The sequence below is a fragment of the Dasypus novemcinctus genome, chromosome 24 (genome assembly GCF_030445035.2).
Source record: "Dasypus novemcinctus isolate mDasNov1 chromosome 24, mDasNov1.1.hap2, whole genome shotgun sequence".
Lineage (NCBI taxonomy): Eukaryota > Metazoa > Chordata > Mammalia > Cingulata > Dasypodidae > Dasypus > Dasypus novemcinctus.
Genome location: NC_080696.1, coordinates 6,721,572 through 6,745,397, shown reverse-complemented (window position 1 = coordinate 6,745,397; position 23,826 = coordinate 6,721,572). Strand labels below are relative to the sequence as shown.

At 43.9% G+C, this 23,826-nt stretch overlaps 2 protein-coding genes across 4 annotated transcripts in view; both read left to right on the top strand.

The window, feature by feature from the left end:
• Nucleotides 1-15,202, top strand: part of TMX4 (thioredoxin related transmembrane protein 4) — a 70,527-nt gene extending 55,325 nt beyond the window's left edge. Inside the window, exons 8-9 of the mRNA XM_058287541.2 lie at nucleotides 2,335-2,398; nucleotides 3,541-15,202. Of these exons, the coding sequence (XP_058143524.2) occupies nucleotides 2,335-2,398; nucleotides 3,541-3,890 (414 nt within the window). The 3' untranslated portion in view covers nucleotides 3,891-15,202. The remainder of the gene's footprint in view (nucleotides 1-2,334; nucleotides 2,399-3,540) is intronic.
• A 1,357-nt stretch (nucleotides 15,203-16,559) lies between these two features.
• The window catches only part of HAO1 (hydroxyacid oxidase 1), a 64,462-nt gene continuing 57,195 nt past the window's right edge, over nucleotides 16,560-23,826 (top strand). Inside the window, exon 1 of one of the 3 annotated variants that reach the window (XM_012529898.3) lies at nucleotides 16,560-23,287. Coding sequence is in view for 1 of the 3 variants with exons in the window: in XM_004470684.5 (XP_004470741.1) it covers nucleotides 23,151-23,287 (137 nt within the window). In the remaining 2 variants the exon portion in view is untranslated. The remainder of the gene's footprint in view (nucleotides 23,288-23,826) is intronic. The other 2 variants (XM_004470684.5, XM_058287540.2) reach the window with 2 other exon arrangements.

The following is a 23,826-nucleotide window of genomic DNA, read 5'->3' as shown; positions in this document are numbered from 1 at the left end:
TTCCTTTATAAGAAGTTGGGAGGATGGCTTTATTTAACAAAATAATTTAAAATCAGTAATATGCTGGTAAATTTCCTAAAATGGTTATGAAAAATTACAGGCATATGTCTCTGCTCAGAGGCCTTTTCTACAATTGTAATATGTGTTAAAAGAAATACACAGCACCTGTCATTTTGCTATCAGGAATCTTTGATTTCTTATGTCCTTTTTACTTATCTTTTGTAAAAACACTTCACAGTAAACACTGGATGTTTATCCAGAAGAGAAATGCAATTTAAATATTCTACTTTGTACAATTTGAAACAGCTGTGTTCTTTTTCCAACTTGTCATCTTTTCCAGAATAGCAGTTTCGTTAAGGTCTGACTAGACAAATGTCTCTCAGTGGCTCTCACATCTTAGCCACATTGATAGTATCTGCATAGTGCACGAGGGGAAAGGGATAAAGCTGCTGGACAAGATGCGTGAGGCTGGCAGTGACAGCCCAGGGGAGCAGCTGCCTCCCACCTGCCCAGCCTTCCTGAGGGATGAGGGGTGGCTAACTAGACACTCCTTTGGAGAAACAGGGCTCTGACAGTTCTTCTTTAGTACCCTCACCAAGTCTAGACTGAGCAGCGTTTCAGATGGAATGAGAATCTGAGATGACTTTGCTGAGAATGGAATTTCCCAAAATAGAATAATAGGAATTGCCTGTTTCTCAAAGGAAAATGCCTTTGAGATGTTCCATTCAGGGTCCGAATGGAAAGCCTATAGCCCATTGGGGTTTTGTGGCTTTCTTGCATTTCTACTTTACAGAGCCAAGATTAGAGGCAAGTTCTCCAGGTATGTGGTTCAGGGCTCTGGGACATGTTCGCCATTCACTGGAGGCTGAAGGCAGACTCCAGGCAGGTTTGCAGAGCCTGGTCCTGGTGACCTTCGAGGTGCTTCCTCATGGAAGTCAACTGACTTAGGGGCCAGCAATGGCAGAACATTTTCTATAGAGGTGATGCCTTCATTTTCATTGCTTGCGATATGCTTGACTATTATAGTTCCTATTTTCTCCTAATTTAAATTCTGGGAACACAAAACAAGGCTACTACCTTGAGTTTTGTATGTCTTTTTAACAAATCAATTTTATTGATGCATATTAATAAAGCATACAATTCATCCAAAGTGTACCATCAGTGGTATTTGGTATAATCACATAGTTGTCTGTTCATCACTTCAATCATTAGAGCATTTTCATTATTTCAATAATAAGAATTTTTTTTATGTTATGAGACTTCTGTTCCATATTGCTTATAATTAAGTTGCCATATTTCCTCTGTACTACTCAAGAGCCAGGACTGGGGCTTCTTCATTTTGAACCCACTTCTCAGTTACTAATGTGGTGACTTGACCCTTAATGAATCAGATATTGAGTAAACTAATTAATGGATATATGGCCGGCAGTAATCGTGAACACAGTGTAGGGTACTCATTTGATGTTTATAAAACTGAATTAAAAGGACGACAGCTTTGGAGCCTTTAACGTTTCATAGTACCGTTCAAGCACTCATAAATGATGTGTTATTCCTGTTTTAAAGACTGGGCAGTTCTTCAAAGGGAAGGCATTGTCCAGTCTTCACTGAGTACAGGAAGAAATGTCCAGCCTTCCTGTAGGGAAACGGCTGTATCACGGGCCGCTTCTTTCTCCCCCTGCTGGGTCTCTGGTGTTCTGCTGCAGGGGGAGGGAAAAGTCACCCAGGTAGGCAGAGCTCCAGCTAACTCTGCCCTGTGGGCCCTCCCCATTGGCTTCATCACCATGACTGCCGGTCCCTAGGCCCGGAGCATGGAATGGGATGTACCTGCCCGGGCGGAGAGCATGCTTATAATACATAGAAAGTGCTGCCAATTAATCACTGTCTAAAATAGGAGTTAGCTCACATCAATGAGGTTTCTTATCATTTGTCTCTGTACAAGTTTCTTACAGTGATCTCGAGAATTCCAGGCCTTGAAATGCCCTTCCATTCAGTTAGGGCTTACCCACTGAAGGTGGGCAGCCTATATACAGCTAGCTTTGTTTGTACAGCCTAGTGTGTTTTCAGAGACCGTTTGAGGGGCTGGTAGTGTCCATTTTCTTCAGTCTGCTTGATTCCTTTATTTCTAGAGGGCTCTCTAGACTTTGACTTTGCAACCCTGCTGTAAATTAATAGTATTTTCTACATTATGTTACATTTGAAAAAAAAGATTCTTCCTTACACCCTTGTCCTTTTTGAGGGCTTTTGACTAACTCTTTGTAGAAGCGAGGCCTGATTTGTGCAGCCTTTTGGTAATAAACGTCCTATCTGCTAACTGTGAACTCACTTTCCCCCCAGGTCTTGGTGATCATATCAGAATGTTTCTACGTACCACTCCCGAGGCATTTATCTGAACGTTCCGGTAAGCCTGATAAACTCATGAACTAGAGTATCTTTTAAACACTTTGGTGTTTATTCTTTTGTCCTCAGATGAATGGTGGATTTTACTATTGATTTGCTGCATGACCAAATCATCACTACTACAAGATTCTTGGAAATAAGTTTTCTGGATAGATTTGAACAAAAATTCTTAAGTTTCCTCTCAAATTAGAGAATATTTCATTTTAGCAATTGTTTTTCTCTTTAGGAAAATGCCCTTGTTAATCAGTTGTGTCTTTTCCTTCCCTCATGCTGGAGCAGAGAGGGTGGAGGGATCTCAGTTTGACCCCTGCCGTGTGGCTGTCCCCAGTCCTTAGGAGCAGCCCAGCTGCCTCTACAGATGAGAGGAGTTCTGAAAGGCTGAGTGACCTGCCCCACGTGACACAGCCATGCGGGGGGACTTGGATGTTGAGCCCAGTTTGGTCTGAGTCTGAAGCCCTTGCACTCCGCGGCGCTGTTTCTGGGGCGAGGTGGTGTTCTTTGTGTCTTTATTCCTGACTATTTTTGAGAATTTGTTTGAAGGCTTTTTATTGAGACTTTATAATTGCTGAGTTTTATGTGGGAGTTTAACTAACATGTTTCTTTTAAGTTCGTAAAGTTTTGGAGGCTTTGCGCCTTCCACACATTATTAGGAAATATATTATGCTCCTTACAATTCTTGGAAGTAACAGAAACTCAATTCAAAGCAGCTTAGGAGAAAAGGCAAATTTATTAGCTCACGGGACTGAGGAGTCCAGGGACCTTCTGGCTTTGAGCTCCCCCCAGGGGGTCTTAGTTTTTGCTTCCTCTGGCCACCTTGCTGGCTCCTGTTTGATCAGTGTAGGACCCCTGCGGAAAGGGGGGCTTTTCCTCCTGGGGCGGCTCTGTTCAGCCCACCCCCCAAGTGCAGGGCACAGAGCAGGCAGGAACCTCCGCTCTCCCTGCGCAGGTGCTCTGCCCAAGCCAGCAGGGCGGGCCCGTCGAGGGACAGAGAGGGCTGGGGCTCTGCCAAGCAGAGAGCGGCCTGTGAGCGAGCAGCCGAGGAGGGGGGCCCCCCCGGCAGCCCCAGCTAGCCCCAGCTAGCCCCAGTGATCGCTCGCCACCCCGGTGCACTCACAGGTGCTGTGGTCCTTCTCTTTCCTCCAGAGCAGAATCAGCACTCCGGGGAGACGCCCAGGGCTGAGCAGGGGCAGGAGGCGGAGGAGGAGAAAGACGACTCCAACGAAGAGGAAAACAAGGACAGCCTGGTGGACGACGAGGAGGAGAAGGAGGACCTCGGCGAGGAGGACGAAGTGGAGGAGGAGGAAGAGGAGGACAGCCTGGTTGCGGGTGCTGACGAGGAGCGGGCCGAGGCCCACGATCCCGGGGCTCCAGGCCAGGCCGGCGCGTCCCCGGGAGAGGCGGTGCCCGAGGGGCCTGGGGGAGCTGCGGCCGCGGCGGCGGGGGACGCGCTGCGGCAGCGCCGAGGCCAGCCCGCAGGCCCGCGCGAGCTGTGAGGGGCCGCCCTGCATCCCGGGGGCGCGCCTTGCCTCTGGTGTGCAGTTCAGACTCAGTCCGTAATCTGTCCTGAATGAGACGCTTCTGTGGCAAAGGACGACCTCCAGTCATGTTGTCTTTGGGCATTAAGCCTCGTGTATGTTAATGAGAATCTTTTAGGCAAGACAATCAGGAAAACAAAAAACAAAAGTGGTATTAGGATCTGTTGGGGGCTTGGGATGGGGAGCAGGTTCGTTTACTTGGGGCTCCAGCGTCTCAGCGTCTCAGCGGTACCTTCTGGAGACAAGGCTGCCCTCAAGGCCGGGCCGGGGCCTCCGTGCCCCAAGGTCCCACCTCCTCTGCCTGCTCTGAGTATTTATTTTTGTCAGACTTGGTCAGCATCACAGTACAGGAACTCGTTTTTCCTGATGGAGGTGGAGAGGGTCCTTGGTACGATTTTATAAACGGGCTGGGAAGTCCTGTCCACCCTGTAAATACCTTGGCTGTGTCTCTCGTCCACCTCTTCCGCTACCCGCTCTGCACACTCTGCACTGGGCCCACCGGGCCCCTGCCAGTCTGTGGGTTCTGACTTGAGGGTTTCGATAACCAGGAACCATGGCCCAGGAAGCTGGGACTGCCAAGCAATTCCAATGAAATGTCACAATCTTTGGAGATTCAAAGGGAAGTGGGAATTTTATAGGAAAGGTTTTTTTCCCCAAAATGTAGAGATTTTTTCCCCCAGGGAATTCCTTTACCAGTATTTTTTCTGAAGCCAACTTTGCTCTAAGTCTTGCCAGAACAAGGTGGTCTTGTACAGAAACCTGGAATACCGTGCCTTGGGTCCATCTCCTGGGGTTCCCTGGCCCCTGGACCGCTTATTACTAAATAACTGGAAATCCACTCTGGGTCTCCTTCACTGACAGGCTTTTGGTGACAGTTAATGAAGGTCAGTCCTGGAAATGAAAGACTTGGTTTCCTTTCCATCTTCCTTAATCTTCTAAAGAATTGTATCTTTAAATCTCTCGATATTCTACCTACTAAAAGTAGCCAGGGAACCCAATTTGGTTTTAAAAAATCCATCTGTCCTCTTCTGTCATACCTGATTTATGTGTTAGAATAAATTCGTCAAGTAAGATTCCAAGCTGAAGGAAGATGCCTAAAGTTGATCCTCTGTCCCTTGGGTCCAGACAGAATAATAAGGAACATGGTTCATGGGTTTATGAAACTTGGAAAGGTTCTGTCATCTCTTTTTTTTTTAAATACACTTTTAAATTTTTTTTTAAAAAGATACTTAGATTACATAAATGGTACATAAAAAATGTAGGGGATTCCCATATACCCCACTCCCTCCCCCTCCAATACTTTCTCCCATTAACAACATTCTTCATTGGTGAGGTACATTTGTTAAAACTGATGACCACATTTTGCAGCATAGCCACTAGGCATGGATTATGCTTTACATTGTAGTTTCCACTCTCCTGCCGTTTTGTTATGACAAGATATATAGTGGCCTATATCTGTCATTGAAGTGCCATTCAGGACGATTCCCAACTCCTGAAAGTGTCCCCATGTTGCATCTGTTGTTCCCTCTCCTTCCCTCAGCACCTCCGGCAGCCACCGCCTCCGCATCAGCGGAGAATCACAGCAGGTCGTTAGTAGAATAACCTCGAGTCCACTCCAGCCCTCGTCCATTCCCCAGTCCTGAGGATTCGGAGGGCAATGCCCACTCACCTCTAAGGGGCGCTTTCTGTCACCTTTCAAAACGTGTGTGCAGTCTGCTTCTCTGGTCATCCAGGCCACTGGCTCACCATGGGCATCTGGAACAGGCAGCCCTCGTGTGGGCGAGCAAGGCTGCTGCCAGCCTCAGATGCAGCTTTTGTTCTGACAGAACCCTGTCCTCCCCTGGTGCCCTGAGCGCGTTCAGGGTCTGGTGACTGGTCTTCAGAGCACAGTGAGCCGTGTGCGACGCCGTCACAGGGCTGGTGGGCTGGGAGGGCCTGGCCTGGGCGCTTCCCGGCCCTCCCCCAAGCAGGTCTCCCACCTGGAGCCAGGCAGCTGCAGCCAGTGCTGCACTGGGGCTGCCGTCCTTCCACTCGCTTTCTTAGTGCAGCTGAAACAGCTTTCAGGGTAGTAAGTTCAGGTTCAGAGGTAGGATAAGAAAGGTTTCATAGGTTTGCTGTTCCATATAATGCCTACCCAAAAATATTCCTGTTCTTAGTGGAGTAAATGACTGGATTGGAAGGAATGAGAAATAAAATGTACCTTGGCTTTTTGTAAATTGAGGGCCAGTTTCCAACCGGACACCAATTAGGGCCTAAATATGTAATAAGAAAAATATAATTTCTTTCTCAGACATACTTAAAAAAAAACAAACCCTGGAGAGGGGAGAAAAACATCTTGGTGGAGAGGACTCATTAAAAGTTTGACTTGCTGTGGAACCATTTTTTCCTGGTTTTCCTTTTTTTTTTCTTTTTCTTTTTTACATTCTGGCAAAAGATGGGGTTTTAACTAAACAGCCCAATGGGTATGCACATTTAATAACTTTTCAACTCGAAGCCATTAGGTTTATTTTCAGTATTTAATGACTATGAAACTAAAGGAAACAATTCAACCTAAAGTATTTTAAACTTAAAATTAGATCAACATTTCAATAGAATTTTATGGATTTTTCCCGTAGAGAATATATTTAATCCAGAAGCCAGGCACATGGAAACATGATTATGATTTTAAAAATTGAAAAATCATGCTTTCCTGTGTTTCAATATCAATTATTTAAGTGCAAAATAGTATTTTACATAAATTAGGCAGATTTTCAGTCAAAGGAACTTTGTTTTGGAACAGTTGTGCAGTACTTTATGTGTGGGCAGTGGCAGCAGGGGGCCTTTCATTGATTGGAAAGAAAGTTTCAATTTCTTGCTACCTTTTTATTAGTTTCTTTGATTGTCCATCGATTCCTAGATATAAAAAACCATCCTAACGTGCTGAGCAAGCTTGTATGGAAGCAACGTACAGGCAAGCCCACTTCTCCCCCTCTGAAGTGCCAGCATTCAGCCTACTGCGGGCTGGGCTCACACAGCAGGGCCTTGCTCTGCTCAGGTGCAGGTCTCTAACTTCATAAAGAAATTTCAAGATAACTGCTATATTAAAATTTTAAGCTTTGGCAGGGTTGGCTTTTGACAGTGGAGAAAGCCATATTTTGACCTTTCTTACTGGCAAAAACCATGTTAAAAGCTATGGCATTGTTGGGTATATGCCAGTCTGCCAAACTTACATCCTTTAACTCCTTTGGTGTAGATGATAAAAATGTCTGTTAAGGCAAGTACTTAGTATGTGACTTTTATTTTTTATTACCAAGTCCTTCACGAGTGGAGTGGATATGTTGCTTTATAGGATACAGAATATTAAAGAGTCTCCCCCACCCTATCCCCACAAAAAGGCAGGAAGAAGTATAGTAAACCTGAGATTTTCGCATAGAACCTTGGGTTGGCGTGAAGCGAGAGGACGAAAGGAGACTGGTGCTTTGCTAAAGTGCATCAGGAGTTTTTGTCCTTCTTGGTGTTGAAGTGTTACTTTGCCTGGTGTTATGAATATGTGGTCAGCCCGTCCTGTCAAGTATACCAACACTTTGGAAAATTTCTTACATGTATTGTGCAAAACCTTAGTCCTACATTTTGATCCTTTTGAGGAGATGATAGTTTATCTTGAAAAAGCCAAATAGGGGCTTAACAAGTCTGATGAAACCTGATGGGGTGGCTTTTTGATGGCTTTTCTGAAGCAGAAAGGTCAGTCGAATACCTTTAGACCAGGATGTGGCATTCCAAAGGCTTATTCTCTAAAGTTTTGTGTGGACTGCGACATTGTGTATGTATGACTCATACAACTTTGATGTGTTTCTGATGTAGTTTAATCACATTTATTATAAACAGCTTCTTCATGGAAATGCAATTTTATACAAACAGTACTGCTTATTTGTATTGCAATGCATTATAAATTTATTTATGTTCTTTGTAATAGTCTTGGTTCTTTAGCCTTGTGAGATTTGGTTCTTTTTCTCTTCATCTGTGTATTCTTTGCTTCCTCAAAGAGTGTCTGCAGCAACTAGAATGGGAAATCAAGATGCGAGTTTGAAGCGGTACAGTGCCTGAATTGCAGATCTCTTGATCACAATTATACACAATCCTCTGGCCTATATGTCTTCATTTTATTGTAAATCTTAAATTGAACTCGTGCTGCCTTTGACACTTGATGCACATGTTTCAAGCTTCCCTTTCTCCCAGAGGTCTGGGGTAGCATGTGGCAGGGAATTCTGATAATCCTCTGCGGTGTGAAGGTCTACTGGGGTCTCCCAGGGCACTCCCAGCTTTCCCCACCTCTATGGCAATGGAAAACAAAAGAGCCGAAGCAACTCTTAAATATCGTTTTGGACCAAAATAACAGAGATTTGGTTGTTCTCTTGGTTAAAATGGTAGGGAAACGTGTAGTGAGAAGAAAATTCCCAAATCTCTTCCTCAGAGGAACTGGCTCACAATACCTGACTTTGCATATGCAGAGAAATAAATGCATTATGTTGTGTCTCAGCCCAGATGAACTTGGTCTCAAATTCTTGGTGATAACAAAACCTGCAGTTTTTGAAGCCAACAACACTGAACTGCAAAATGCAATCCTCTGCCCCAATTTTGAAGGCTCTTTGGCAATCTTCCACAATGTAGGAATTCTTTCTTGGAGCGTGTGGCCTCCTTGAGGTGAATAACTGTATTCTAGGCTGTGTTAACAGACGCCCAGTTTTCAGGGGTTTTGAGAATAAGAATATTAACTTTTTTGCCTAGTCCAGCGCAGGCAGTCCAGGTAGCAGTGGTCAAGGGAGCCTCTACTGTCCCTAACGTACAGCTAAATTGACTGTGGCCATGTCCCTCCCACCCAGTCGGAAAGGGAAAGAACATGGAGCAACATTCCTGGCGGTTTAGGCTAGGCTGCCAAGAGGCACGCATGTCGTGTCTGTCCATTCCCCGCGAGGGCAGTCACGGGTCACGCTAAGTGAAAGGGAGGCTGGGAAACGTAGCCTTGCCCCGTGCTGAAGAGGAGAGGGCCGTCTGAGAGCCAGTGCTCTTATTTACATTTATGTCCTCAGTCCTTGGCAAAGAGCAAGTTCCTGAGAAATATCAGTATGCGTGTACGCACGGCTGGAGAGAGCCGAGTCATGTGGACCTCATCCTGGCTGTCCTGAACTTTACCGTTCTTGTTCTTCAAGATGCCAGGGCTTTTGAACAGTGCTGTGTGCTCTGTGGACTTTACATTCTACTGGCAAGAGGCACAAGGTGGCCATTGGCTTACGCTGCTAGCTAATAACATCCAAGAGTTGTAAGATTTCCAAAGATGGGAATAAACTGTGGGGAAAGCCACGTGATTATAAAATAGGGAGTCAAGTCATGTGGTCCCTCTCTGGAGCATCTAGTCTACTGATCCTGAGAGAATACAATTACCTTCTAACAGAGCAACTTGTTCTTTTAAATGGCATATAAGATCATTTCTTTTTCGTCTATGCTTTTTAACATTCATGTGAGCAAATAATAGCATTTAGTTTAAAACTGCAGGTCTGTTCTTCTGCTACTACCAAGACAACTCCCTCCCCTGCCATTACAGTACTATCCTAGTGACAGGTTGAAGTTACCATGAGAAGCAGTGGAGCCCATGTCTATTCATGGGCAAGGAGGGCTGCCTCATTCATGTTTTGTGAACTAAACATTGATTTGGGGCACACTGCCTAAAAGGGTTTTGTGGTCAGAGGAGTCTCAAAATTGTTTTAATGGGCTAATGATGTAAATCTCCAAGGAGGAGTTTAGACTTTAGCATTTCCAAAACGTATTTGACAAAGAATATTGTGGAGCAGGGAATGTTGGCTTAAATATAACTGACATCGTTTTTCAAAGGCAGAACTGAGCTCAAAGGAAAGTGAAAATTAACAGAAGCCAAAAACTATAAGGAGATGGTGGTGGCAGTGAGAGCTGCCTAGGTCATCAGGGTTTGTTTTATTGGCCACGTAGGTATAGGGTGCAGGGCCTTGGCTGTAGGAGGCTGGACAGTCCCAGCTACATCCTGATGAAACTCACATCTGCTCACCAGCACGTGGAGACTACAGGAAAACCTGTCTAGCCTGGCATGGCTTCTGTGTTGAAAAACAATAGGCTTTCTGGGATAGTGATGGGCCTGACCCCACTGGAGTTTGAGTTTACACCATCGTCATAGTCTGAAAAGGTCCTGAACCAAGACCTTCCAGATTAAGGGAATCTTACTCTTTCTGAAACACATACCCCATCTGGGCTTCTGCACAATTAGGTCACAGCGCCAGGGAGGTGGTAAATGCTGAAATAGTCTTGCCAGAATTCTCCTTGGTTGGGAGTTGGGAGGGAGGCTGTGAATGTGTCAAGACAACTGTGTCTCTGTGCCTATTGGGCTTTCTAGCTGCTGCCTCCCAACTCCTCTGTTTTATTCTGGGTTGATCAAAGTTCTTGCCAGGCATCTCTGGCAGGAGCAACTGTCAGGCCCCGCTCCCTCTGCCAAAATCCACCATTATCCTCTCCACCAACACTGGACGCAGAGAATGGAGAACTTCCCCGGGAGCCAGCATGTCAGATTTTGTATTCAATTCTCCCCTCCCCATGAGAATCGCTACTCTCTTCCAGCCCTCATTCCTCATCTATGAAAGATGTTTCTGCTCATCAGCACCCCCAGGGCAGAGGCTACTACTAGATGTTCCCTTTCTCCAAACTAAAGCAGACATTGGTCACATCCAGTCCTCCAAGTTTGGCCAGGCAGTTCGTCGCCACATGGACTCTCCCAGGTTGTGTTCTTCTAAATCTCTTCTCATCACTTAAACCTCCTTACACTGGAAGTCTGCAAAAAGAGCTGTTTCTGCAGGGCTTTGAGGATTTTGGTCTGTTCATGCTTGCCCAAGAAGAAAAACTGGGCTAGAGCCTCCTGGTTATCACTTACACTTCCTAAGCCTGCTCAAGGCATCTGTGGTGACCCCTTCCCATCCATTCTCTCTCCTCCTCAGCCTAGGTCAGCTTTCCCAATAGGGAGAATTCATGTGGTTCTTCCTTCAGGATTGAAACCCAGCAAATAATGGCTTGCTTACCTTCCTGCTCCAAACCTCATTTCATCACTTTTGGCAGGCAGCCCACGATAGGAGGTTTTCTGGGACCCAGGTCAAGGGAAACTTAATTCTTGTTTCCAACTCCCAGCCTCTTAATTCTTATCTTTTCAAAGTTGTCCAGAATGTCAGTGGCAGTTTTTCTGGATTTAACTTCACATGTCACCCCTGGTAGGATTCTAGATGCTAGCATCTCTATTTTTGTATCTGTTTCTGTGTCTGTATCATTTTAGTGGAATGCTCAAACCACAACACAAGGTTTTTTGATTTGGCCTTTCCTTGGCATAATACTTCCCACACATTTCTTAAGTTTCTGGGAGCTATTAGCCTGTTCCAGTGGTTCCAAAGTCTGCTTGAATTTGAGTTCTGCAGCAGCAGCCAGATCCCTCTGGAATAAATCTGTTCACTACTAGTGGAGCGGGACAGCAGCTTCTGACTGCTCCAAGCAGTTTTAAGCTGTCTTAAAACTAGAATGTCCAATTTGCAATTTCACAAGGGAAGTTTAGTTTTCTTTTAAAGAAAATCTCAGTTTTATTCCATTATATTTGCTACATAAGCCTTTTCAAATTGGAACCATGCATTTCCCCCTAAATCACGGTTTTCATTTTAGCAAGACCTCAACCACATTGTTCTGGCTTTCTGGTATTTCAAGAACCCCCACTTCAGTCCCCATTTCTTTGTTCCATTGTTGCATGAGTCTTAATAAAAATGCACTACTGGTTCATGTGATAATTTAGTCCAAGGTGCGTTGGGTTATTACATCACAAATCCAGAGATATGGACAGACCCTCCCAAAGTGTAACCTGTCTAAATCCAGTGGCTACGTGGCCCAGGCTGTCCAGCCAAAGGCTCAGCCCAGGAGCCACAAATGTAAATAATTACCTTCATCTCTGGAAAATTAAAAAAGGGCAACACTTCTTAAAAGCCCCATCTCATTTATTTTATTCTACTCTCTCATGCAAGGGGCTACCCTTCAACTTTCACCTCTTCCTCATTCTCCATTCTCTTCCACCACAAACTTCTCCCTGCAGTTTTCCATGAGCTCCTGTTTTTTCCCCTCCTTTACTTACGTGTCTCTATTTTCCTCTTTGAGAAATCTCAGCTTTTTCTGCTGCAAATCTTTCCTTTTTTGTTCCTCCTTCCACTCCCCCCCTCTGCCCCCGACTTCTCTGAAATTGCATAGTAAGGTCTAGGGTGGAAGCATGGGCAAAAGGAAAGAAATGGGCTAAAGCTATGTTCTTCCTTGCTGGGGGGTAGGTTTCAATACTCATAAATTAATATATTGTCCCTATCACCTCCAGAGAGACAATAAAACATAGCTGTTGCTTTTTTTTTTTTTTTTTAGGATTTATTTATTTTTCCCCCTTCCCCAACTCCTGCCCTGCTGTTTTTGCTGTCTGTGTTGTCTTCTAATTTTCTCTCCTCTAGGATCCACCAGGATTTGTTCCTAGATACCTCTGGTGGGAATTCTCTGTCAATTGCACGTCCTCAGTTTCTGCTGCGCTCCACCTTGACTTTCCCCTTGTCTCTCTTTTAATGTGTCATCTTCTTGCTACATGACTCATTTGCGCAGGCACTGGCTCACCACATGGGCACTCACACGGGCACTGGCTCACCATGTGGGCATTCGCTTGGGCACTGGCTCACCGCGCTGGCACACTTTCTCTTCTTTTCACCAGGAGGTCCCAGGGATTGAACCCGGGTCCTCCTATATGGTAGGCAGAAGCTCCACCACTTGAGCCACATCTCCTTCCCTGCTGTTGTTTTTTTTTTTTTGAGAGTCTTAATAATTTATGAGCCAGGAGTGACACATTTTCATTTTGCATAAGGCCCTACAAATTAGGTGGCTGGCCCTGCCTTTGGGAGATAAAGCACGAGCATTTCAGTGCTTGCCAAGTGATTTGAACGTGCAGCCAGCATCAAGGAACTACAGGGCTAAGGCTTGAAAACACAGAGTAATACAGCAGACATTTATTGGGAGAGGGGATTAACTGCTTTCCATGCATTATCTCATTCATCTAGGAGATGAGATTTTAACCCAAGCAGTCTTATTTTACAGCCTGGGCTCTCAATCATTATGTTACCTCTAACAAGTGATTGATTCATTAAGCACATTCCTATTGAATGCATCTGTATTAGTTTCCTATTACAGCTATAACATTTTAACAAAGTTACTTAAAGCAAGACAGATTTATTCTTTTACTGTTCTCAAGGGTTAAAATCAAGATATTGGCAGAGTTGAGTTGCTCCTGGAGAATCCAGGGGAGAATCCATTTCTTGCTTCTTCCAGCCTCCAGCGGCTGCCAGCATTCCTTGGCCCCTGGGCATGACTCTGCTTTTATTGTCTCTGCTTTTACTGTCACATCAAAATGACATTGACCTGTTGCCCACCTCTCATAAGGATCCTTGTATTTATATTTAGGGTCGACCCAGAAAATTCAGGATAATCTCCCCATTTTAAGGTCCTTACTTTAATCACATCTATAAAGTCCTTTTTGCCACGGACGGTAACATATTCCCAGGTTCTGGGGATTAGGACGTGGGCCTCTTTGGAGGGCCCCTGCCCAGCCTGCCTCAGCACGCTGTATGCCATTCCCCATTCTAGGCGCTGGTGACTCAGCAGTGAGGAGGAGACGAGCCTGGGATTTCAAGGAGCTCACGTTCCAGTAGGGGCACCAAAGTCAATAAGCAAGCATAAATGCATAAATGATATAATTCCGGATTTTTATAAGTGCCATGAAGAAAATAAAGCAGGATAAAGGGTAGAACAAGGGAGAGAGGATGCAATTTTAAATACGGTGGTCAAGGAAGCCCTCTCAGAGAAAGTGATCCAGCCGCAGCTTATTGAATGCCAAGGAGCCAGCCATAGGAAAATCTAGGGAAGTATTTCTAAGAGGAGGAAATGTAATTGTAAAGGCCCTGGGGCTGGAATAGGTTTGAGACCTTCAAGCAAAATGATTAAGGGGAGATGAAGTGTAAATTTTGGGGTTGAGTCAGATTATTTTGACACCTTGAAGGCCACCTGTGAAGAAGTATGAAGTTTCTTCTAAGTGTGACGACAGGCTTCTGGAGAGTTGAAGCAGGGGAGTGACATGATTTGACTGAGGTTTTAAGTTCAACTCTGGTCACCAGTCCATTTGAGAGAAGGTGGTGGCTTGTACCCAGGTGGTAGAAATAGAAGTGGTCATTAGTGGTGGAGCTGATAAGACTTGAGACTGGACTGGCTGTGGAGACTGCAAGGGAAAGAGAAGAATTAGCAATGTTTTTCAGATCTGGGGGCTGTGCACCTGGGCAAATGATGCCTGAAAGATGAAATTTTTAGACTAGCGACCCAATCCAACAGTGAAGAAAATTAATTCCATCTCTTGATCCCAGAGTGGTTCTTGTTGGTTCAAATGTTTATTTGCCTAGAGGCAAATCTAAAGAGATGAGAGGGTACTTCTATGTCCATGGCCCTGCAGGGAAATTCAGAGACCCTCTTTCTGTAACTGTGCTTTGAAGTATGGTCATTTTATACAACTTCTTTAAAGTACTTCAATGGTGAAGTGGTACCTCGTTTTAGGAAAGCTGACACCTGTAGATCTAGACATTCAAACACATTAAAGGGAGATGCTCAATCAGAAATACTTAGTGCTGGTTTTTCTTTAAGTAGTAATTCTCCTGGAACATATGAACTGGGATATGATTTCTAAAATTTCAAACCAAGCCCAATCTTTGAGGAGCACAACTGCTGCATAAGAGCAAGGCATCCATAAGACACGCCTTCAAATGATACATCAAAAATGAACAGGAGTTTAGGTATTTCCTCTCCCTGTGCCAAAGAAGGGAGGTCAGAGCCAGAAAATAATTAAGTTGCAATTTGAACAGTAACTGGGTATTTGATGATTTTAAGGATTTGTTCTTCATTTATAAGCATGATAATGGTATTATGGTTATGGTTATGCTTTTTAAAAAGTGAGCCAGGATCTTTTAGAGATATACAAAATGTTGTGATGTCTGGAATTTTCTTTAAAATAACCCAGTGGTGGTGGAAGGGTTGGGAGAAGGGGATAGAAGAAACAAGATTGGTCATGAGTTGGCAGTTGTGAAGCCAAGTGGTGGCTAAATGGAAGGAGGGCCATTATACTGTTCTCTCTACTTTTAATGTTTGTAATTTTCCATAATAAAAAAAATGAAAAGAAAGCTGTCCTGTGAGTAATGGCAGTCTGGAGTAGAACTTGGGTCTCTGATTCTCAGACCAGTGCTCTGTTTTCTTTAACAACCTTTCCCAAACATATATTTTACACACATGTGTTAAAAGATAATTTTCAAAAAGGGGTAAAATCATGACTCACATATAAAAGTAAAAATGAACACTTGTTAAAGATTTTAACTCATAGCCAATAAGGGAACCAGTAGATGTTATTGTTGTAAAATTTGAGAGAGGTTCAATTATTTGCATATAGAAAGGCCAGGACTCAGGAATGATTTTGAGAAGGAAAAATGGTTTATTGACGGAGGACTCGGGAGCTTTCTGTTGCAAACCTGAGCCCATAACAAGAATTTTGAGTTCTTTTTATATAGAGGAAGGGCTAAATCGTTCTTTGTTTCAGCACTCAATAGGTTTGAATTAGCATATATATCTTCCACATTCTAGGTAAGCTTTTAGCATGGACTTTATACATTCTAGATAAGCTTTTAGCACATTTGGTTTGCATTTTCCCTGAATATTTAAAGTTTATAGGGTTTGCATTGATGAACTGTTTTCTGGGACTGGAATTGATGTGGGCTATGGGTGGGAAGCTCTTTGTCTCTCCAGAGATAACCTAAACTATCTGTGACTTGTGGGTGTGGGATGATAAAAGGCTGCAGTCCTGCCCTTGGTGACCAGGAAACAGTTTAACAATGCAAGGTCTATAAACTTTTAAGTATTCAGGGGAAATGCAAACCAAATATGGTAAAAGCTTATCGAATGCCTGAGGTCCATGCTAAAAGCTTACCTAAGATGTGGAAATATATGCTAATTCAAGCCTATTGAGAACTGAAAAGGACCATTTGGCCTTTCCTCTCTGTATAAAAGGGACTCAAAAATCTTGTTCGGGGCTGGGGATTGAAACAGAAAGCTCCCGAGTCTGGCCGGCCGTCAATAAACCATTTTTCCTTCTCAAAATCATTCCTGAGTCCTGGCCTCTCTATATGCAAATAATTTAATCTCTCTCAAATTCTACAACAGAATCATTGCCATGGACACCAAGGGCAGGGCTGCAGCCTCTCACTGCCCCACACCCACAAGTCAGGACAGACAGCTCAGTTATCTACGAAGGGACGAACAGCCTCCCACCCACAGCCCCCATCATTATAGCCAGTTCAGAGAAGAGGCTGAAAACTGACAAATGTATTGATTAGGACTTGAAATGAATATGCAAGGAGGCAAATCTCTTTTTTCCACAAGAGGAAAGGGAAGTCCCTTGCCTCTACAGGACAGGACAGAATCTGCATGTCTATAAACAAGAATTATTTTGCCTTGCTCTCAGTTATCCACAACTTAAACAGTGGTTAGAAAATTCAAAGGGAATGAAGCAATAGAAGCCCTTAACTGGGAAGGGTATGATGTGAACAATCTCACTTTTCCATTAAAGCACTTTTTTTTTTTTTTCTTATACACAGATGCTTTCAGTCAAGGAATATCTCTTAGTGATCCATGGACCCCATTTTGGGAAATACTAGAATTTTCTGCCTTTCTGTGAGTGTGCTAATCAAGGGACATGAGGAAAGCAGATACCAAATGCATTATGTGTCTCCCAAGCTGAGCTTGAATTTCAGGTACTGCTCATTTTAAATATATTCCAGTGTTTTTTGAATTTTATAAAAGTATCTTCTATGGTCAGGAGTTAATTAATCCGAATGAGTGTTGATTTTTGCAGCAATAGGTACTGGCTCTAGATTGGAAAAATCATAAAAGTACATTTAATTGATGCTTAGAAATATTGGTCAAAAATAAATGCCTGCCTGTATTGCTATAATTTTTACACTCATCATTTTCTATTTCCTGTGCTTTTTGAATCTGTCATTTGAGAAATTGTTTCCTGCACTTTGAAAATGATGTCTACTCCTTTCTGGAAATGTCAGTGTCTATCAATACTGAAATCTCATTAACAGATGCTTTCCCGTTACTGAGAGCTGAAGGAGCAGAATAATTTGTATGATCCATATCCAAATGATTTCCAGAAAATCCTATTAGGATAAAAGGGCTTGGAAATGCGGGGCTGGCAGGTTCCCATCAAGGTCTAATTGAACTGAAGAGATAGATGTGGAGAGACAGAAAGGAGGAGGCCATAGGAGTTGGTGAGCTGGGGTCTTGTGAGAAAACACCAGGGGCTAATTTGTTGATCCTGTTTTCAGAAGTGCCGGAAGAGTTCAGAACTCCAGAGGCCACAGGACAAATGTCTTTAGATATGAACTTAAAAACCACTAGAGGGCAGCAGGTGTAGCTCAGTGGTCTGAGCACCTGCTTCCCAAGTACGAGGTCCCCGTTTCAATCCCGGTACCTCCTAAAACACAAAACAACAAAACACTACTGTATGTGAAGATGGAATTTTCCAATTGTCTTTCTGTTCCAATTTCACCATTCTCCTCTCCTCTTTTCCTACCTTTCCTTGTAACTCTTTAAGCCCCAGGAATGGGCCACCCTTTCAGTAGAAACACAGACTAAGTTGTTTTTTTTTTTTCATGGCTGTCTTTCTTTCCAAGCTAGAAGGAGACAATGGCATAATGAAATCTCTTAGCTCTTATCTGTACTAAGCCCTGCTTTGCCCACTGTTAAACACACCCATGTCTAAGAATCCTTTGTACTTCTTGTCCATGAGAGAGAAAATCATCAAAAAGGTAAAGGGATTTTCTGGAAATCATTTGGCGGCTGTACCTCATTCAGGTGCTGCACTGAAGTTGAAAAGTAGTCGTTTTCTCCTGATTATAATGAAGCTATTGGCATGAGTTAAATTTATAATAACGTGCATTTTGTTGTTCATCTCTAAGGAGAGAGCTGGGATAGCAAAATTCTCATTCAATAGATTGAAAGAGTCTTTCTTTGAACTTGACAGCCACTGGATGGGATTACCGGGGAAAAGGCTTTTACTCAGGAGAAAATCTCACTTCCCTGCCTTGGCTGGGGAGCATAATATCTCTGTGGAGGGCTGGGGCTCAGGGTTGAAGTGTAATGTGTCTATCTTCTTTGTACAAAGTGGAAAAAATTTTCCTTTGGGATTTCAAACAGCCAAGTGACCTGGCTTATTTTATCTATTCTCAATCTAAGAAACTATAATATCCTGCAGTTTAAAAATAATAATTTTACAGGGAAACTTGAGAGGCAAAAATCTTTCTATTCTTGTGGCATCAGATGCTACAGTTGGACGCTATGAAAGTTCTCAGAATTTCTGTTCTGCCCTCATTGATAGTATCTGATTACATTACAAAACTGCAGTTGATAAGAGCCAGAATAGAATCCTCAAATCCAGGTTTTTCTTTTAATGTTGAGTGTCAAAATCATGAAACACACAGACATGCACACACATGCTCATCCCAGTAAATGAATAGAAAAAATAAATAATAGTTCAGTGTGAGATATGTTCGTTATAGGAGGATTGAACCTTAACTTTTAAAAATTCTGAATGGAAATGATGCATTTATTCCAACATTTAGCATCACAGGCTACAATAATCTAATCTCTTTGCTTTTGACTGTAACTATATTCACTCAATACAGTATATTGAGATAAATTGCATATCATGTGCCATATTGTACCTAATATGATATCATTATAACTTATAGTAATATAAGCTCACTGATCAAAACAGATCTTAGGCTAAGGCAAAATTGGAAAAGATTACTTATTACTTATGAAAAGCAATCTCTAGGGCGGTTACCTCTTTAGAAATATTGGTTTCAAATGGAATGAGGCAGATGGAAATAAAAAATGAGGCCATCTTTCTTTAGTGGTGAGAAACTAGACCCACTGCCCTGGCCTGTGTAGAGCAGGCAGTCTTAACCAGGGGCCCATGGACCCCCAAGGGGCCTGGGGAAAGATTTCAGGGGGTCTGTGAGCTTGAATTGGGGAAAAAAAAATCAACTTACTGTCTTTATTTTCTCTGACCTCTAACTGAAATCTAGCATTTCCTTTGAGTAGGAATGTAGGCAACAACTAAATTACAGCAGTATTTCACTTCACCTGGCTGGCAAGGGGGTCCGTGAAACAAAAGGGGTTAAGAGCCCCTGGTGTAGAGAGTGCTTCAGCTTCCTCCTCCACTAGTAACTCTAATATTAATATATTGCCCATCAGTCTTTGTAAAGTACTACTAATAAATGTGGGTGCAGCAGAGATATTTCAAATATTTTATTCCTGGGCCCTGGGAAACAAATGCCATGGCTAAAGTTCATATTCGTATAGTGTGGTTCCCCGGTGGTGTGTGTTTTAGGTGTGAGAGCCGGAAGCCCTATTCTCTACCGCCTACCTCTTCCCGTCATCCTCTCCGGGCCCCGCTCACCTGCCAGCTCCACTCTTTGCCCTTCCCACCTCCTTTCCACTTTCTGCCTGGAAGGCAGAACGCAGTATTATTTGTTTAATAAAACAAATCAATACCTGCATGGCGTGCATTTCCATCCTGCCTGCCTTCAACAACAAATTTCTAACCTCCTGGCCCCTGAACAGGTGTATATATATATAGCATTTTAGCTTTTTTATTTGCCCCTTTTCCTAATACTGTCATGTAGTATGTAATACTATGTATTATTATAGAGGATGGCTTAGATTATGCTGCATTAACTTCGAAGTGTCAGTGTCTTAAGACAGCAAAGGCTTATTTCTTGCGCTTGCTACGTAGCCATCGGCTGGGGTGGTGCATCTGGGGGCTCAGGCTGACGGAGCTGCTGCTATTTGGATATCATCACTCTGGTAGAGGAAAAGAGAGCCCCGGGGGGTCTCGACCAGCAACCAGATTCTCTCCCAGAAATGACCAGTAAAGATCCACCCATGGCATGCTGGTGAAGAGCAGGTCTTGTGATTGCCCACAGGAAGTGCAGTCGGAGGACGGGCTGGCAGAGCACAGAGACCTAGTCCAGAGGGGGAAGGTACGGGAGATGCTTCTGTGTCCTGTGTTTAGGGAAGGGCTGTCTAAATAAGACCACGGAGCCCAAACCTCGAGTAAAAGGCCTGAGAAATTCCACTTCCTTAAAAATGTTAATTTTTGTACCATAAAAGACCCTTAATTAAAGACAAAGCATGGACTTCAGTTTTGGAAAATACTGTAGCTTGAGTTTACCTAATCTTTCATAAAACGCCTGCAGAGGCGAGATGGACTGTTTGATTATGTGTTGCTGAAATGGCAAGAAAGTATTGGATATTCTCAAAAAGAAAAGAGAAGAAAAGAAAAAGAAAGCCAGCAAAAACCCAAATCCAGGGAGGGAAATCACACTGCAATATTCCAGGACTTGAGTGGAATTATGTTTAAAACTCAAGACTCTTAAAAAATGCCCCCTTTATAATCCACGCAGCCGTGGGTATCAAGCAGGGCTGGATCAGAAGCACCGGAGGGCTTGTTCCCACCCGAGGCCGGACCCCACCTCTGGAGGTTCCCGTCTGTGCGGTGGGAGCTGAGAATCTGCATCTCCAACAAGTTCCAGGTGATGCTGCTTGTCAGGACCACGCGATTGAGAGCCACTGGCTCGAAGCATTGTCTTCCCTTGTCTCTCTTCTTTATTTTCACCAGGGCTTGGTCTGCTTAAGTTTCCTTACACAGGAGGAAATTGCCTCGCCATCTCAGTTGCTCTAGCTGCACGGTGGCACTAGGTTTAATACCTGTAGAAGGTGTGAATGGATACGTGAAGTAAGGAAAAGCAAGCTGGATAAAAGAGCAGACTCAGGAGTTAAGTTGGCAGATAAAATGTGCACCAGGGTGTCTGATAAAGTTTCTACACACGGGCTGCGAGTTCAGTTCTAATATTCGAGCAGTTCGCTATTCTCTCTTTTAACAAATACTGTTTAGGTGTCTGCCATCCCAGGCATTGTTCCAAGCACTGGGGTTCATCAGTGACCATGTCCTCACGGGTTTGTGTTCTTGGAGGAAGAAACAAGAAGCAAACAAGCAAACAAAGCAACCCATGGCCAGTTGATGATGGATGCCTTGAAGAAAAATGGAACAGTGATGTTTTATTTTATTTTTATTTAAAGATTTATTTTGTTTATTTTCTTTTTCCCCACCTCCTCGTTCTTTTCACTTGCTGTGTCTTTTTATCTTCCTTGTTTCTTTAGAAGACAACGGGAGCTGAACCCGGGACCTCTGATTTGGGAGGGAGGTTCCTAATTGCTTGAGACACCTCTACTCCCTGCTTTGTTGTGTCTCTCATTATGTTTCTCCTCCCTGCATCTCTTGTTGCGTCATCTTGTTGTGTCAGTTTGCTGCTTCTGCCCATTGAATCAGCTGTCTTCTTTAGGAGGCACCAGGAACATTTGCTCCCTGCTTTGTTGTGTCTCTTATTATGTTTTTTCTTCTTGTGTCTCTTGTTGTGTCAGCTTGCCACACCTGCTCATCGTGCCAGCTCGCTGTCTTCTTTAGGAGGCACAAGGACCCAAACCAGCAACCTCCCATGTGGTAGGTGGGAGCCCAGTTACCTGAGCAACATCTGTTTTCCAACAGTGATGTTTTAAACAAGAAATCAGGAAAGTCCTCTCTGAGGAGATGATACTTTTGCAAAGACTTGAGTTATTAGAGAGAAAGAGACATTTTAATACATAGCTGAAAAATGTCCCAGGCAGAAAAAGAAAATAAGTGCAATAGCCCCGAGATAAGTTCAAGCAAACTTGGTGTGCGTTTAAAGACCAGCTTGGGGGGGTGTGGGGCTGGAGTGACAGGCAGGACCCCTCTTCCTCTAGTCCCATTGCACACAGTTAACAATTTCCCTTTTCAGTTCCACTTTGCTATTGCTAATTAGTATCATGGGCATTGGGCAACCCTCTGGATGAAATGTATTCACCAGGCGTTTGAGGAGAGGGGCAGGCTGGCTGGTATGACATACCTCCTGTGCACTAGGTGTTTCACAGATGACACGCCATCCAGTCCTCGCGGACACCTCCCAGGGCGGGCATTACTGTTTCTCCTCTTGGTTTCACCTGAAGGAGCAAACACTGCAAGGCAAGGGGCTTGTTTGGGGGATGGAGGAAGCACCCAAGACAGGCTGTGTTATGAACCCGCTGATTCCGTGGGAAGCCAGAGCCTGGAGCATGGAGCACTCCCCTTAGAGTGGAGCACTCCCCTTAGAGTGCTCCCACCAGAGTGGGGGGCCTGGGGCATTTGTGCACCAACTCCTTTAAGTCATCCGTGGAGGGTCGTTGCAGGGCATCGATTCCCTGGCGCTTGAGCCGGCACGTGAGTGGAAGGACGGGCTCCATGTTACAGAGAAGGTGCTCGCGCAGGGGGAAGCAGTTGGAGTTGGGCTGCTGTGCAGTTGGTGAGTAGCCTTAAGTGGAGGCTCCCAGAAGGAACCCCCGATCTCGGCAATGCCAAGTCATCCCCTCCCAATCGTGTCTCATTAACGCAAATCTTCCCCAGGGGTTCCATGATTGAGTGAAACGTCTAGATTGAGCCGAGTTCTTCTGGGATGGCACCTCTCCATGTCCTAGCCAGAGAGAAATAGGACTCTTTAAGAATCGACTGTAAATTGTCCTTCATGTTCCTTTTTACAGCTAAATGTTTATAATCACTTAAAATTCCTATTGTGTAGAAGCCTTGTTTTTACTGGGTGTCCCCATTCATTTCATAAGCATTTTTACACATGGCAGGACTGAGCCAAGAGTGATTTTATGAGGTTACTTCTCTAAGTCCTTGAGTTTTGTGTGTGGCCCCCAAACTGGACACCTAATCCCTCCCTGCTGCCTATTCAACCCCAACTTCTGGTGGCTTAGTGTAGCTCTTTTTTGGCAGACAAACTGTAAGGGAAATTTCAAAGTCTAAGCTTATACTGTTTGTTCTCTTTAGTGTAAGCAATGGAGAACCAAATCTGAACTTTAGAAAAAAAATCTATTAATGATTGACGATGGAATTGTCAGGGTGTCGCAGGTAATACAGAAAGAAGAAAACTGGGATTGCAATAACCTGCAGAGATGTTCACCCGTCTACTTTGCGTCAACGATTATGAGCAACATGCTAAGTCAGTGCTTCCGAAGGCTGTCTATGACTACTATAGATCTGGGGCAAATGATCAAGAAACCTTGGCTGATAATATCGCAGCATTTTCCAGGTAAGATAATTAATTTTTAAAAAATCATGTTTAAAAGAAGACATTTTACCAAAAAAAAAGATTCTCCTTGTTTTATTTTGATGGCATGGAATTGTTTGTCTCAGGGAGGTTTACAATTTTGTATGTTCCTTTCCATCACTGTTTAAAGTTTTGGATCTTTTGAAAGAGGCCCTTTCTTTAGCCCATTTCACCTCTTTTCACCAGGTAACATAGTGAAACCCAAATAGGGCATTTTAACCAAGGAAATCACTGGCCCTTAAGTGGGGTTGGTGTCTGTTAGCATCCCTCAGGTGAGGATGACCAGATGACCACCTTCTCCATTGCACCAGCCCTTCACCCCTTCTCACAGGCTCGTTAAATACTCACACTTCTTAGGCACCTCCTGGGCTTCCATACTACACGCCGAGCACAGAGCAGCTTTTGTCCATAAGAGCTTACATTCCAATGGCTGTGCATTGACCTTTGGCAGCCGTAATGCTGGTTGTTGCATTGATGCAAAATGGACCCAAGACAACTGGCCCAGTGGAGATCTTTATGGA